General features: G+C 40.8%; 1 protein-coding gene across 3 annotated transcripts in view; it reads right to left on the bottom strand.

Annotated features, from left to right (window-relative positions):
- LOC126247077 (epidermal retinol dehydrogenase 2-like) overlaps nucleotides 1-14,408 on the bottom strand; it is a 380,879-nt gene that overhangs the window by 65,050 nt on the left and 301,421 nt on the right. The window contains exon 1 of one of the 3 annotated variants that reach the window (XM_049948447.1): nucleotides 6,448-6,561. The exons of the other annotated variants lie outside the window; for them this stretch is intronic. Coding sequence (XP_049804404.1) covers nucleotides 6,448-6,455 — 8 coding nt within the window. The 5' untranslated portion in view covers nucleotides 6,456-6,561. Of the gene's footprint in view, nucleotides 1-6,447; nucleotides 6,562-14,408 lie in introns of those variants that run through there. 3 annotated transcript variants of the gene reach the window in all.

Genomic DNA, 14,408 nt, shown 5'->3' with positions numbered 1-14,408 from the left:
AAGAATACTAATTATTTTGTCTGTCGCTCTTTGCCTGCGACACATCTATGTAATTCTCAGAGTTAAGGAATGTCATTTACTTTTTTGTAATAAAAATCATTAATACGATTTGCTTGAGTTGTCGTCTAGCGATCCGAGAAAGGAGGTTTCCATGACACCCCATATTCAAGATTAGGCAGGATTCAACACTAATAACAGTGGATCTCATTTTATTTGTTTACCCTAGCCAACCACCCCAATGTTCTTAGCAAGTTACATTCTCATTCTTTCCCTTTCACTGGTGCAAAAAGTTCCATAGTGCCATTTTAAAAGTACTTGTGCCCGTTGTAGTAGAATATCGTTCAAGTAATTTTTTCCGGTAGCGTCAATAGATAGCGCTTTTTGAATCCATCGGTCTCAGCCTGTAATAGCTTCATGCCACATCGAAAGTAACCACTTGTTGCATATGCCAGCGTTAGCTGGAATACCCTGCATATGGTCAGAGAGTCCCAAATGTCATCAAAATTATACAAGCGGTGGATCTGTACCTAAACACTGGAAAGTTGCCCAGATTACACCAAAATATAAGAAAGAAAATATAAGAAATGGTTTAAATGGCTCTGAGCACTATGCGACTTAACCTCGGAGGTCATTAGTCGCCTAGAACTTAGAACTAATTAAACCTAACTAACCTAAGGACATCACACACTTCCATGCCCGAGGCAGGATTCGAACCTGCGACCGGAGCGGTTGCTCGGTTCCAGACTGTAGCGCCTAGAACCGCACGGCCACTCCGGCCGGCAAAATAGAAGAAATTCAATGAATTATACACCCATTTAACTGACATCTATTTGTAGTAGGTTTTTGGAACGTATACTTTTTTCCAGTATTATGAAATATCTCGTAGAAGTTCAGGTATTGACACATAACCAGCACAGATTCAGGAAATATCGTTCTTCTGAAACAAAACTGAATATTTATTCACCTAAAATAGTGAGTTCTACAGACGGTGTATCTCTAGTTCATTCCATATTTCCTCCATTTCCACAAGACTTTTGATACCGTTCCAAACAAGCGATTTCTAAATACGCTGCGTGCCTTCTGTGTATCGTCGCAGTTGCGCGACTGGATCCGTGACTGCCTATCAAGAAGGTTCTTAGTAACTAACAGGAAGTCATCTAGTGCAACCGAATTATATCTAAGGTTCGCCAAACAAGCATTTTAAGCTCTCTGCTAGAGTTTATCTACATAAATAATTTAGGAGACAATCTGAAGAGCTTTATTAGACTGCATATGAAGCCATCATTTACTGCCTACTTAAGTCATCAGAAGATCGAAACTTATTACGAAATGATGCAGATAATGTAGTAGATTGCTGCATAAGTTCGTAGCATTTTCCCACAAGTTTAATATACACCACAGATGCACATAACAGAGACTTTAATCGTCAATAATATATTCTCCTTCACTATTTACAACAGTATGCCATCGCTGGGGTAACTTTTTGATTTCGCGACTATAGAAATCACGTGGTTTTGTGGCGAAGAACTCGTTGAGCGCATTTTCATCGGGAAAGAAAGTTCCTTGAAGGTTGATCGACAGAGAGCAGGAAAGGTGAAATTCTGAGGGAACAAGATCAGGTGAATAAGGTGGGTGCGGAATAACTTCCCAACCCAACTCCAGTTTATTTGTCGTATAGCAGAATGCAGGCCGACGTTATCGCGCTGCAACCTAACTTCACACAGCCTTCCCGTTCATTGTTCTTGGATTACCTCTGCAAGACGTCTCAATAATTGTTGACAATAAATGACAACAGTGATGTTTACACCACGGGAAAGTAATTGGTAGTACAAGACGCTGTCATTGTTCCACCAGATAACATTATCTTTGGGGACGCACAGGTCTTAGTACGGGGAGATGCTGGTTTTTTTGGGCTCAACCATTCCTTCCTTTTCTTTATTTTAGCATAAAGACACGATTTATCGTCACCAGTAACGATACAGGATAGGAGCGGTAGGTGTTGATCACGAGCAAATTGATGATGAAAAATGGAAATGAGCGTTTGGCGTGATTGGCCGGGAGGCCCCTTGCGGGGCAGGTGCGGCCGTCTTGGTGCAGGTCTTATTACATTCGACGCCACACTGGACGACGTGCGCTCCAGATGGGGATGAAATGATGATGAAGACAGCACAACACCCAGTTCCTGGGCGGAGAAAATTCCCGACCCTGCCGGCAATCAGTCACGCTGACGGGGCGGACGCCAATTGATGATGACGAGCAAGCAGAGATACACACATGGCTACCCGTTGTTTTTTTGTTTTTGTTTTGGCTTAGAGCATGCGGTACCTATGCATCCGATTTTTGAACCTTCCCCATTGCATGCAAATGTCGCACGATGGTGGAATGATCACAGTTCAACACCTTTGCCGTTCTCGAGTACACTGATGTGCATCAAACCTAGTGCGGGAAATAGTGCAATCTTTGTCGTGATGCGGGAACCGAACGGTAAAAGCGAATTATCTGACGTCCAAAAGGGCATAATTATTGGCTTTCGGCGCACTGGTGGAAGCATTTCAGAAACAGCTAAGTTTTTAAACAGTTCATGAGACGCGTGATTAAAGCGTACCGGGCATGGTGCCATATACAACCGGCGCCGATGACGCTCCCAGCAATGACTTGCCAACGACCGTCCAGCGAACGTTGCTGCGTACGGGGCTCCGTAGCAGGCGCCTGGTTCGCGCTCCCATACTGTCTGCTATTCATCGGCGACGAACGCTACTGGACGTCTATGGAGTGGCAACAGGTGGCCTTTTCAGATAAATCACGTTTTTTGCTCCATCGGACAAATGGCTGAAACGTTTGAAAAGCAAATACCCTGTAACAACGGTCGAGAGGGTCCAGGCCACAGGAAGGACCGTTATCGTCTGGGGAATGTTTTCGTTGAATTCCCCGGCTGATGTCGTCATTATGGAAGGCACAATGGATCAACGGAAATATGCATCTATCCTTGGGGCCATGTCCACCCCTACAGGCAGTACGCTTTTCCTCGGCATAATGACATCTACCAGCAGAACAATGCAACGTGTCACACAGCTCCCATTGTACGTGCAATCTCTTCGCGATATGGGTCCTCAGCTGAGAAGCCTATCGTAGAGGACCACGGCAGCGGAGTCGGGATGGCATCACATTCCTTCGGTACCTTCCAGAACGTCACTGTCTCTCTTCCTGCACATCTCGCAGCGGACTACACTGCGAAATGTGATTATTCAGGCTTTTGAGAAGTGGTCACAGTAATGTAACTGAACAGTGTAAATACAGAGGTAATACTCCCTTCCGTCCACAAGTAAGACGGGGGAAACTTTTGAGAGAGCCGGACAGGGGTATAAAGTAGGAAACCGACAGACGATAGCAAGGCAACAAATGCGTGCCGTAAACAAAATTACAGACGTTTCCTCCAACATAAAAATTTTACATGAGTGGATAAAGCTTACTAAGTGCAAACGTCATTTTATTGTTGCATATAAATGTGATACTAGTTGGTGTCAAGAATTACTGCTATTACTGTTGGTATTATCATAGTTTTAACAAGTCAGCGTCAAGAGATCTATTACTGGAAGGACAATGAGTGTCATGCTATTTTGATCTACCTGCTGCTGTATTTCATACCCTTCCTAAGTGGTGAAAAAATTAATTTATCGTTATGTAAATATCTTTTTAAAATGCAACGGGATCTGGCTTTGCCATCACAATATTGTAATCAAGTCACGAAAAACAAGAAGCGAGTTTTCTGTTATCCTCAACTCAGTCACTGGGTAACTTCAAACAACAGAATGATTGAAATTACCCGTCCAAGTACCAAACGTTCCTTCTCTCTTTGTCGCGGCAGTGCTCCAGCACAATGACCACTAGAAAAATTTATTTTCACATTCTTGCTTGTATGGTATTTATGCTATGTAATGATTTCCTCAGACTCAACTATCCTTAAAATATACAGTTTCAGTATATCTGTCCATTATTGACATTGATCAAAGCCTTGTGCTCTTATTTAGCCTGTTATTGAATTCAAAATTGTGGAATAGTTTTCTTTGAAAATTTACTTTAAAGTATCCTCGGCTTAATGTGCACATATTATCTATGTAAGATGAGCTATTGTAGGTATGGAGCAATGAACATGATTCTTGACACACATTAAAAATTGCGTGCAATAAGAGATTCCATACCATGAAGTCATACATTGAATGTAGTGGAATTCATTTTCCGGAAAATGAAACGAATGTGTGTACAATAAAAAATGTTTTGCAATAATATTTTGTGGTACTGTAGTAACTTCGACTACATGATGGTAAGTCATGAAAGTACAAGCTTCTTCAAATGCAGGGAAGAAAAGGCAGAATTTAAGGTTCTGTCAGCATTAAAATACGGGCTTCAAACTGAGAATGGTGAGAAATCCAGTCGGCTTTAGGTTTGCATTTACCTGAAGTTATTTAGGCAAGCACGGCACGGGAAACCGAAATTAGAATAGTCGAATGGAAAATTTTTGGCCTTCTTATTGTAGATGAAGATGAAATGGGAGATATGATACTGCATGAAGAGTTTGACAGAGCACTGAAAGACCTAAGTCGAAACAAGGCCCCTGGCGTAAACAACATACCATTAGAACTTCTGACAGCCCTGGGAGAGCCAGTCTTGACAAAACTCGACCATCTGGTGAGCGGGATGTATGAGACAGGCGAAATACCCTCAGACGTCAAGAAGAATATAATAATTGCAATCCCAAAGTGAGCAGGTGTTAACAGATGTGAAAATTACCGAACTATTACTTTAATAAGTCACGGCTGCAAAATACTAACGCGAATTCTTTACAGACGAATGGAAAAGCTGGTAGAAGCCGACTTCGGGGAAGATCAGTTTGGATTCTGTAGAAATGTTGGAACACGTGAGGCAATACTGACCCTATGAATTATCTTAGAAGATAGATTAAGGAAAGGCAAGCCTACGTTTCTAGCATTTGTAGACTTAGAGAAAGCTTTTGACAATGTAGACTGGAATACTCTCTTTCAAATTCTAAGGGTGGCAGGGGTAAAATACAGGGAGCGAAAGGCTATTTACAATTTGTACAGAAAGCAGATGGCAGTTATAAGAGTCGAGGGGTATGAAAGGGAAGCAGTGGTTGGGAAGGGAGTGAGACAGGGTTGTAGCCTCTCCCTGATGTTATTCAATCTGTATATTGAGCAAGCAGTAAATGAAACAAAAGAAAAATTCGGAGTAGGTATTAAAATCCATGAAGAAGAAATAAAAACTTTGAGGTTCGCCGATGACATTGTAATTCTGTGAGAGACAGCAAAGGACTTGGAAGAGCAGTTGAACGGAATGGACAGCGTCTTGAAAGGAGGATATAAGATGAACACCAACAAAAGCAAAACGAGGATAATGGAATGTAGTCGAATTAAGTCGGGTGATGCTCAGGGAATTAGATTAGGCAATGAGACACTTAAAGCAGTATATGAGTTTTGCTATTTGGGGAGCAAAATAACTGATGATGGCCGAAGTAGAGAAGATATAAAATGTAGACTGGCAATGGCAAGGAAAGCGTTTCTGAAGAAGAGAAACATCGAGTACAGATTTAAGTGTCAGGAAGTCGTTTTTGAAAGTGTTTGTATGGAGTGTAGCCATGTATGGAAGTGAAACATGGACGATAAATAGTTTGGACAAGAGGAGAGTAGAAGCTTTCGAAATGTGGTGCTACAGAAGAATGCTGAAGATTAGATGGGTAGATCACATAACTAATGAGGAGGTATTGAATAGTATTGGGGAGAAGAGGAGCTTGTGGCACAACTTGACTAGAAGAAGGGATGGGTTGGTAGGACATGTTCTGAGACATCGAGGGATCACCAATTTAGTATTGGAGGGCAGCGTGGAGGGTAAAAATCGTAGAGGGAGACCAAGAGATAAATACACTAAGCAGATTCAGAAGGATGTAGGTTGCAGTAGGTACTGGGACATGAACCAGCTTGCACAGGATAGAGTAGCACGGAGAGCTGCATCGAATCAGTCTCTGGAGTGAAGACCACAACAACAACACCATTGTGAATTATGGTCCAATGTCGAAACCACAGCTCCTCCACACACGGTGTAAACTTCTGATACTTTTTTTTTCAGAATACAATTTGGGAAGACTAAGACAAACGATGTTAAGAAAATCATCTTCTTCTACATTATTCTGGAAGTCACTCCTACAGTGATAAACGCTACAGCTCCTTACGGAACAGAATAACTAAAAGCAATGTCGGCAGCTTTAGTTCACATTTCATAAAGGGCTGACGCGAGTAAGATAAATAGTTCAAGTCTTAGGAGCATACATTAATTTTCAGAAAAATAATTGTCTACCTTTTTAAAAATGTATATGTGACGATGGACGATTAAATTTGCAACTGAAATATCATGCAGTAATCGGGCGCAGTTACATACCGTTGCATGGTTTTCGGTCCGCGCAACTGTAGCCTGGCAGACGAGCGCACTTCAACAGATAGAACGACTGAGGCGTTCTGCTCAGTTATCCGCACACTTGCTTCTCAAAGTCAGACTGTTTACGTTTCGAGCGTTATCTATATTTGTCAGGTTTCTGATAGCGTTCCATCAAGATTCGCACCGCTGTTTATTGCTGCGATACACGTGCGTACTGTAGTCTCGTAATCACACACTTTGATCAGTTCTACCAAATGCAGCCTGTAACCCAACACCAAAATATTCGTTTTTCCTCTGTCGGTATTCTTGCATCCTTCGGTGCTGTCAGACGACTCAACATGCAACAAAGTTCATTTGACGTGACAATTTTATGAGCTGTGAACAATCCTCTCCTGTTGCCAAGGTAACTAATACCGCTCCGATTTCCGGCGCTCGAACTGATCGTAACCTGTTAAAGTCCGCGTTATGAACGATATTTTCATTATATGATAAGGCAAAGAAAATGAAGGTATCGGCGTTAAGTTCGTGATGACCAGATCTTTGTCTGTATTAAATCCCAAACATTTCAGTGGTGTCAGGTATGTCATACTGTTGACAGTGTCCCGCAAATCAGGACAACACATTTAGTTCAGTGGCGTCCCTTATACTGTTTGAGAAAAGCAGGCTACGTGTTAGCATCAGAGTTCACCTTCTCTCACTCCTTCACTCCGCGAGGAAAGATGCCAGTCTGCACGAATAAGGAAAACCTTTTCATGTAGGTGGACAAAGATATCCGTTACAAACAATAGGTAACAAACAGACTATATTTGGCAGAACGAGTTAACGTATCAAATAATTCTGCAGTTAGTATTACCGTGCTAAAGTGATTACTACAGTTTATTTTCTTTTGGGTCCAGGATTATACATTCCTTTTATGCACTGAGATACCAAGACATGCTCAAAGATATTGCCGGATTTTCTACATGGAGGAAACTTCGTTGTAGCACGAAGTTCCGAAGACTGAGTCAAAAGTAGAGTAGAATTGTATAAGCAGGGTCATTTTGATTAGAGTGTCATGAAACTGATGTTATGAAACGGCACAAAATATTAACAAGAGGTGTGTTTTATGCGCTGTTAATACTTCCTTTCTGAGCTTAGAATTTGTTCATCTCGAAATCTTAGTTTACGGGCAACTAATGAAATTTAGCTGAAGAATTCAAGCATACTTTTTTCAGTGGCAGTCTTCACAGGAATCAATTGATCGAGGAAAATCAAAACTAGAATTTTAATTCGTCAGCAAGGATTTCCTTCTTTCGTCGAAACAGGTCTAATGTAGGTCTCCGTAAATTTGTAGACAAGAGAAAGGATCTGTCTGTACGACTGGGGCATGTTTCAATTTTTCTGATTTTTTTTTTTGTATTACGACAGGCGTCGCGAGGGGCTATTATCCGCGTTTAGTGGCTCCATATAATAGTGTACTGATTATGTTCCGCAATCGAATGGGTTTCCTTCGCCTAGAGAGAATAGTCACTGGAATGAACAGATTGCTACCGATGCCTTACACAGACGGAAGGAGCGTATACGAACAAAATTAAATAAGAAAATCTGTTAGTGTCTCCACTGGGCTTCAGAGTACGTAGACTTCTTGTAGGTGAGGTTTTACTGGACGACGGATAGAGGTATTTTATGAGCAAGAGCGAGCCCCACACTTTATAGTTGGGAAGTGGGATCACAGCGGAATGCAACTTCCTCAGAATAAAACGGTAACGAATAGATCTAATAATAACTACTCTACTATTGTTGTTGCATCAACTCTACGATACTTACGACATCGGCCGTAGCTATTCTTTTAGAACGATTAAATAATATCTTATTATGGGTAACTGAAGCCGGGATACACTTGGTCAACTAATCCCAATTCTTTCGTTGAAAATGACAGCTACACACACAGCCAGTCCGTTCAGTTTTGTGCTTTGGCGCGTTTAGCACTGAACCAGAGTGCAGCTTAATGTTCAACTATACAGGCCATCATAATTCCAATTGTGTTCTTTGCGAGAAAGTACATAGGGGTGGTATGGATAATTTCGAATGAAACAGTCACAGAGTCCTGTGAGAGGTCAACAGACACGAAGAGTGCTTGAAAATTAGGAGTTTCTTTGGTAGCCGTCTCATCCAGGATTTCCAGTGCCTGAACACTGCGCAACAGCTTCGTACATGGCATATCGTTTTGAGTTTAGACGTCTTTGAGCGACAACTCCTTATATAACAACTGCAAAGAAAAATCATAAAATATTTACCTCCACCTAAATACAATGAACAACAATGGTATTAGCACTCAGAATATCACGAACTGTATCCTGATGATATACTACTTGTAAACGAACAGATTAAACAGCCTGTCGTCATCTGATGACTGTAAGAATGCCGAATAACTTAAGTAGGAGTAACATCAGACACCACGTGTACTTCTTGCGCAACAAGTAACAACAGCTTACGACAGTCTTGATCAAAATTTTGTCTTTGCCATAGTTACCGAGGGCAAAAGGATAAAAAGCTGCTACTAACAGGCGTGAATGTACAACTGAGAAAAAAAGAAAGAGTTGAAGCACCTGTATTTTGTGATAAATAAATGGAGATTGGAAGGTGTATCACTTATAGTAAAAACTTAACATACAAGTAGAACTGTGATACTAATACCTGTTACAAAGGAAATACTATTGTAGAAGACTCATGTTACGAGCTAAACGACTATACACAGTGTTGTAAAACTTTTGTGAGTCGGCTTGGTTGGTCCGTTTTTCTGCTGCTTACGTAAGAACTGCGATAGCTTGCTGATAACCCGATTCGTTGGGTGACCCTTGCTTATCTGAGAGACTTACTTCTGTGGGCTATGCTATTTGAAGCTGGACTGTGCCACAGAATCGTTGTTGGTTAGTAGTGACTCAGAAAATTAAAAAATCAGAGGTGTAACTTACATGGTTCTTCTCAAACTCTAACATCCATGTTCTAGTTCTAACATCCATGTTCTACATTCCTTCATGTTTTAACTTAAAGCGATTCGGAACTGTAATGCAATCAAAATTAATTTTTCATGTAGCTTTTCCGCCTTTGTAGTCGTCGTTTTAAAGGTTGTTGATTCAACTAAATACGAACAGCTTAATTAGAATCATGTAACAGAAAATGTTGAGAGGGAAGGTGGTCCGAAGACTGCATTTTAATTGCAGAATACTTAGAAGATACAATAGCTCTACTAAAGAGACTGCCTACACTACGTTTGTCCGTCCTCTGCCGGGAGTACTGTTGTTATGTGGGGGTCCTTACCTGACAGTATTGATGAAGGGAGTCGACGAAGTTCAAACGTGAGCAGCTGGTTTTTTGCTATCGCGAAGTAGGGGAAAGAGTTGGGGTGGCAGCCATTAAAACAAAAGCCTTTTTAATTGCGGTGAGATCTTTTCACAGAATTTCAGTCACCGCCTTTGTCTTCCAATTGCGAAAATATTTTGTTGACTCCTACATCACAGAGGGAAATAAAATAAGAGAAATGAAACTCTCACGGAAACAATCAGGTGTTAACGTCTTCCCACTTGCTACTTGAGAATGGAATGGTCGAGACATAGACCTCAACCAAGCAGTCAAGTGTGTATTACAGAGTAATCATGTAGAAGTAGAAGGAAAGGCAAATAATAGCCAAGAGCGAAGTACCTGACCACAGGCTGCCTGTACGACTTTCATGGCTGCAACTTTATATTATAGCTGCCTACGTTAAGTCTGCAATAATGACAAATATCATTATTTTAATTCTTAGGCTCAAGAGATTTGAACTCAGCACTGTGTAGTAGTGAGGCGTGGACTGTGGGAAAACTGGGAAAGAAGAGGATCGAAGTGGTTGAGATATGATGCTGTAGAAAGATGTTGAAAATTAGGTGGATTGATAAGAATGAGGTGGTTCTCCGCAGAAACGGCGGAGACAGGAACCTGTAGATAACACTGAAAGAAAGAAGGGCGGGATGATAGGACATGTGTTACGACATCAGGGAGTAGCTTTCATCGTACTAGACAGTCGTAGAGGGTAAAATGTAGCAGAAGACGAATTTGCAATACACCTAACAAATACTTGAGGACGTTAGGTACAATTGTTACTCTGACAAGTGAGATGATGTGGTTGGCGGACCGCATCAAACCACTCAGAAGACTAATAAAAGAATCAGGTACCGATTAATCACAGGTAGACGTATATATTAGCATAGGATGCAACTTTCAATAAAAGATTTAAATTTAATTCGACAAAAGTATGTCGAAACAAAAAGAAAATGAAAGTAGGAAGCAATGTGAATCTGCGGTGCTAACAATTAAACGTCGATTTGCTCTTATAAAATATTAGACTTTATCTGAAAACTTGAGTGAGACTTTGAACGGTGCTGTCGATAAAAGAAATTCATGTGAACGTCCGCGAAACAATTTTAACTGCTTAACATGTTATTGGAGTTTTCCAGTGGTCTATCGAAGAGATAGCGGATGCTATCTTAGTTATCGGTGCAAGAAGTGTCATGTCCAGGAATCAAAACTTTATCTTCTCCTTGCCCTTTGGCTGACACTGTACTTTTGACACAGTACGTAGCAGCAAAACGGATTTTTAAAAAACGTTGTGTTACGAGTAAGTTATTTGAGAAAAGGGCATAGAAATACTTTCATTTCACTTCTTTCTCATAATAATACTGAGTGGTAAAGCAAAAATAACGCATAATAAATACATCGAAACAGTGATTGGCTGACTTAATGTTTTTGTATTTTGGACAGTTCAAGAGGAAAAGAAAGGAATAGGGGAGCACAAATGGTCTAGAAAGCTTTCGGTATGCTCAGTGTTTCAGGCTGACTTTCATATAGCATAAGGAACAAGAGGATCCTATAAGAAAAATTAGGCTGCGGTCGAAAGCGCTAAGGCGTAAGTTTCCATTTAACCCACGTGAATGAAATACAGCTGTTGATGCAATTCGTTGGTAACGCGTCTACCGGATACCGCATGCACACCGTACGGTGACTGCTGGAGATGGAGACTCAATACGATCTACTGTGTACCCGCGGTCGTTTCAGCTGGCGAGCCAAACCATCCGCCTATCTAACTGAGGATAGTGCCTTGTGACCCAGTACAATTCCTACAGAATGAAGAACCACAGGAAGTTGTTTATCACGTTAGCTTCACATTTTTATGCTTGCTTAAGCTTCCAAGAATTTCGAGTGGCATAAGTGCAACGTAACTTCATAAAATGTATTGCACAATTAAGTAGCAAGGAAAGGATGGTTGGCACTATAAGAGGTATTTCCTAACAACTACACGTTGATATTCAAACAACACTGTTCATACTCCAGGTGGAATTTTTTTTAAAAAATACGATAACTTACTTCAGGTCTGTCATACTTAGTGGCTATCACTGCTACTGCCTTAATGCAACACACTCACACACACACACACACACACAAATAGAGCGTACTAAATGCGAGGAAGTCGTGAATTCCGTTTACAATAGCCTCCTATTCTTCTCGAAGGTAGCCCTATACCATACCAAGAAAACAGTGGAGAACTTGATTTTATGTTTTGATCAACGTCTCCACTGGACAAAAAATGTTGTCATGCTAAAGTCTTCCACTTGCCACTATACTGTTATAAAAGTTTCGAAAGATATTTCCACAAAATGTGAAACGTGAACTTACACAATCACTCTATCTACCGAACCACATCTGTGACGATGTAATCCAACGTGGCAGTGTAGTGAGAACGCTAGACTGTTAAAACCAACCACGAATGCTTGTGTGCGTTACATCTGCGACATCCGTCTATTTGACCGTGTCAGTGGTTCACGTACCCAGTTAGCTTGGTTGCGGCCACCGAATTACACAATCCGCCTATCTAACTGAGGATAGTGCCTTGTGATCCAGTACAATTCCTACAGAATGAAGAACCACAGGAAGTAGTTTATCACGTTAGCTTCACATTTCTATGCCTGCTTAAGCTTCCAAGAATGTGCTTTGTTTACTTCGTCGGTTTCTCATTGTCTCATGCATCCCACTACCTCGCATCAGTCGTTAAGCGCCTGTCATCACCATAATCGAAATACATCTAGTACTCTAGCTGTGGTTATCAAAAAAATTGACAGACTCATTCTCTATTGTCGTGGTCCGCCTTTGAACTAAGAAGCACCTGAAACGCGTCATTCCGTCACCCCCATAACGTTTTCCAAAAAATTAACATGGTGTTTTCCCTCTGCCAAACAGTAAAAGAAATGCTTCCATTTAGGTTTCTTTGTATTTCCATTTTTTTATACGTGATGCAACTTTCTTTTCCCCCGTGTTTTATCACATTCCCCTTTCTCTCCCTCTTCAGCCCTTTCGTCATGTCAGTTGCTACTGGTCCTCATAGTTTAAATCTGCCTTCCTGTAACCTGGTCACTAGTGTTGTACTTCTCATGAACGCTTTTAATAGTGTTTATGTTTTTCTGTTTCAGCACTGTAGTAATTAATTTTTATAATGTTATATAGCACATTAATTTTTAACAATCTTGTAATGAATGCTATTTAGAATATGTAGAATGCCTGGTAAGATCGAGAGATTCTGATGGCCCTAATCTTACAGGTTAAACAAACAAACAAAAGAAATTATTAATATTTGTATGTGTCAACGGATAATATTGTCGTGGAAACAAATCTAAAAAAAAAATTATAATCCCCAGTTTCCGAGATACTAAAAGGTATCAGATAGATTCTATAATGGTAAGACAGAGATTTAGGAACCAGGTTTTAAATTGTAAGACATTTCCAGGGCCAGATGTGGACTCTGACCACAATCTATTGGATGACCAGTAGATTAAAACTGAAGAAACTGCAAAAAGGTGGGAACTTAAGGAGATGGGACCTGGATAAACTGAAAGAACCAGAGGTTGTACAGAGTTTCAGGGAGAGCATTAGGGAACAATTGACAGGAATGGGGGAAAGAAATACAGTAGAAGAAGAATGGGTAGCTTTGAGGGATGAAGTAGTGAAGGTAGCAGAGGATCAAGTAGGTAAAAAGACGAGGGCTAGTAGAAATCCTTGGGTAACAGAAGAAGTATTGAATTTAATTGATGAAAGGAGAAAATATAAAAATGCAGTAAATGAAGCAGGCAAAAAGGAATACAAACGTCTCAAAAATGAGATCGACAGGAAGTGCAAAATGGCTAAGCAGGGATGGCTAGAGGGCAAACGTAAAGATGTAGCGGCTTATCTCACTAGGGGTAATATAGATACTGCCTACAGGAAAATTAAAAAGACCTTTGGAGATAAGAGAACCACTTGTATGAACATCAAGAGCTCAGATGGAAACCCAGTTCTAAGCAAAGAAGGGAAAGCAGAAAGGTGGAAGAAGTATATAGAGGGTCTATACAACGGCGATGTACTTGAGGACAATGTTATGGAAATGGAAGAGGATGTAGATGAAGATGAAATGGGAGATACGATACTGCGTGAAGAGTTTGACAGAGCACTGAAAGACCTGAGTCGAAACAAGGCCCCCGGAGTAGACAACATTCCATTGGAACTACTGACGGCCTTGGGAGAGCCATTCCTGACAAAACTCTACCATCTGGTGAGCAAGATGTATGAAACAGGCGAAATACCCTCAGACTTCAAGAAGAATATAATAATTCCAATCCCAAAGAAAGCAGGTGTTGACAGATGTGAAAATTACCGAACAATCAGTATAATAAGCCACAGCTGCAAAATACTAACACGAATTCTTTACAGACGAATGGAAAAACTGGTAGAAGCCGACCTCGGGGAAGATCAGTTTGGATTCCGTAGAAATACTGGAACACGTGAGGCATACTTACCTTACGACTTATCTTAGAAGAAAGATTAAGGAAAGGCAAACCTACGTTTCTAGCATTTGTAGACTTAGAGAAAGCTTTTGACAATGTTGACTGGAATACTCTCTTTCAAATTCTAAGGGTGGCAGG

The sequence above is a fragment of the Schistocerca nitens genome, chromosome 1 (assembly GCF_023898315.1).
Source record: "Schistocerca nitens isolate TAMUIC-IGC-003100 chromosome 1, iqSchNite1.1, whole genome shotgun sequence".
Taxonomy (NCBI): Eukaryota; Metazoa; Arthropoda; class Insecta; order Orthoptera; family Acrididae; genus Schistocerca; species Schistocerca nitens.
Note: the sequence above shows the minus strand (reverse complement) of the source record. Positions and strands in the feature narration are given on the sequence as shown.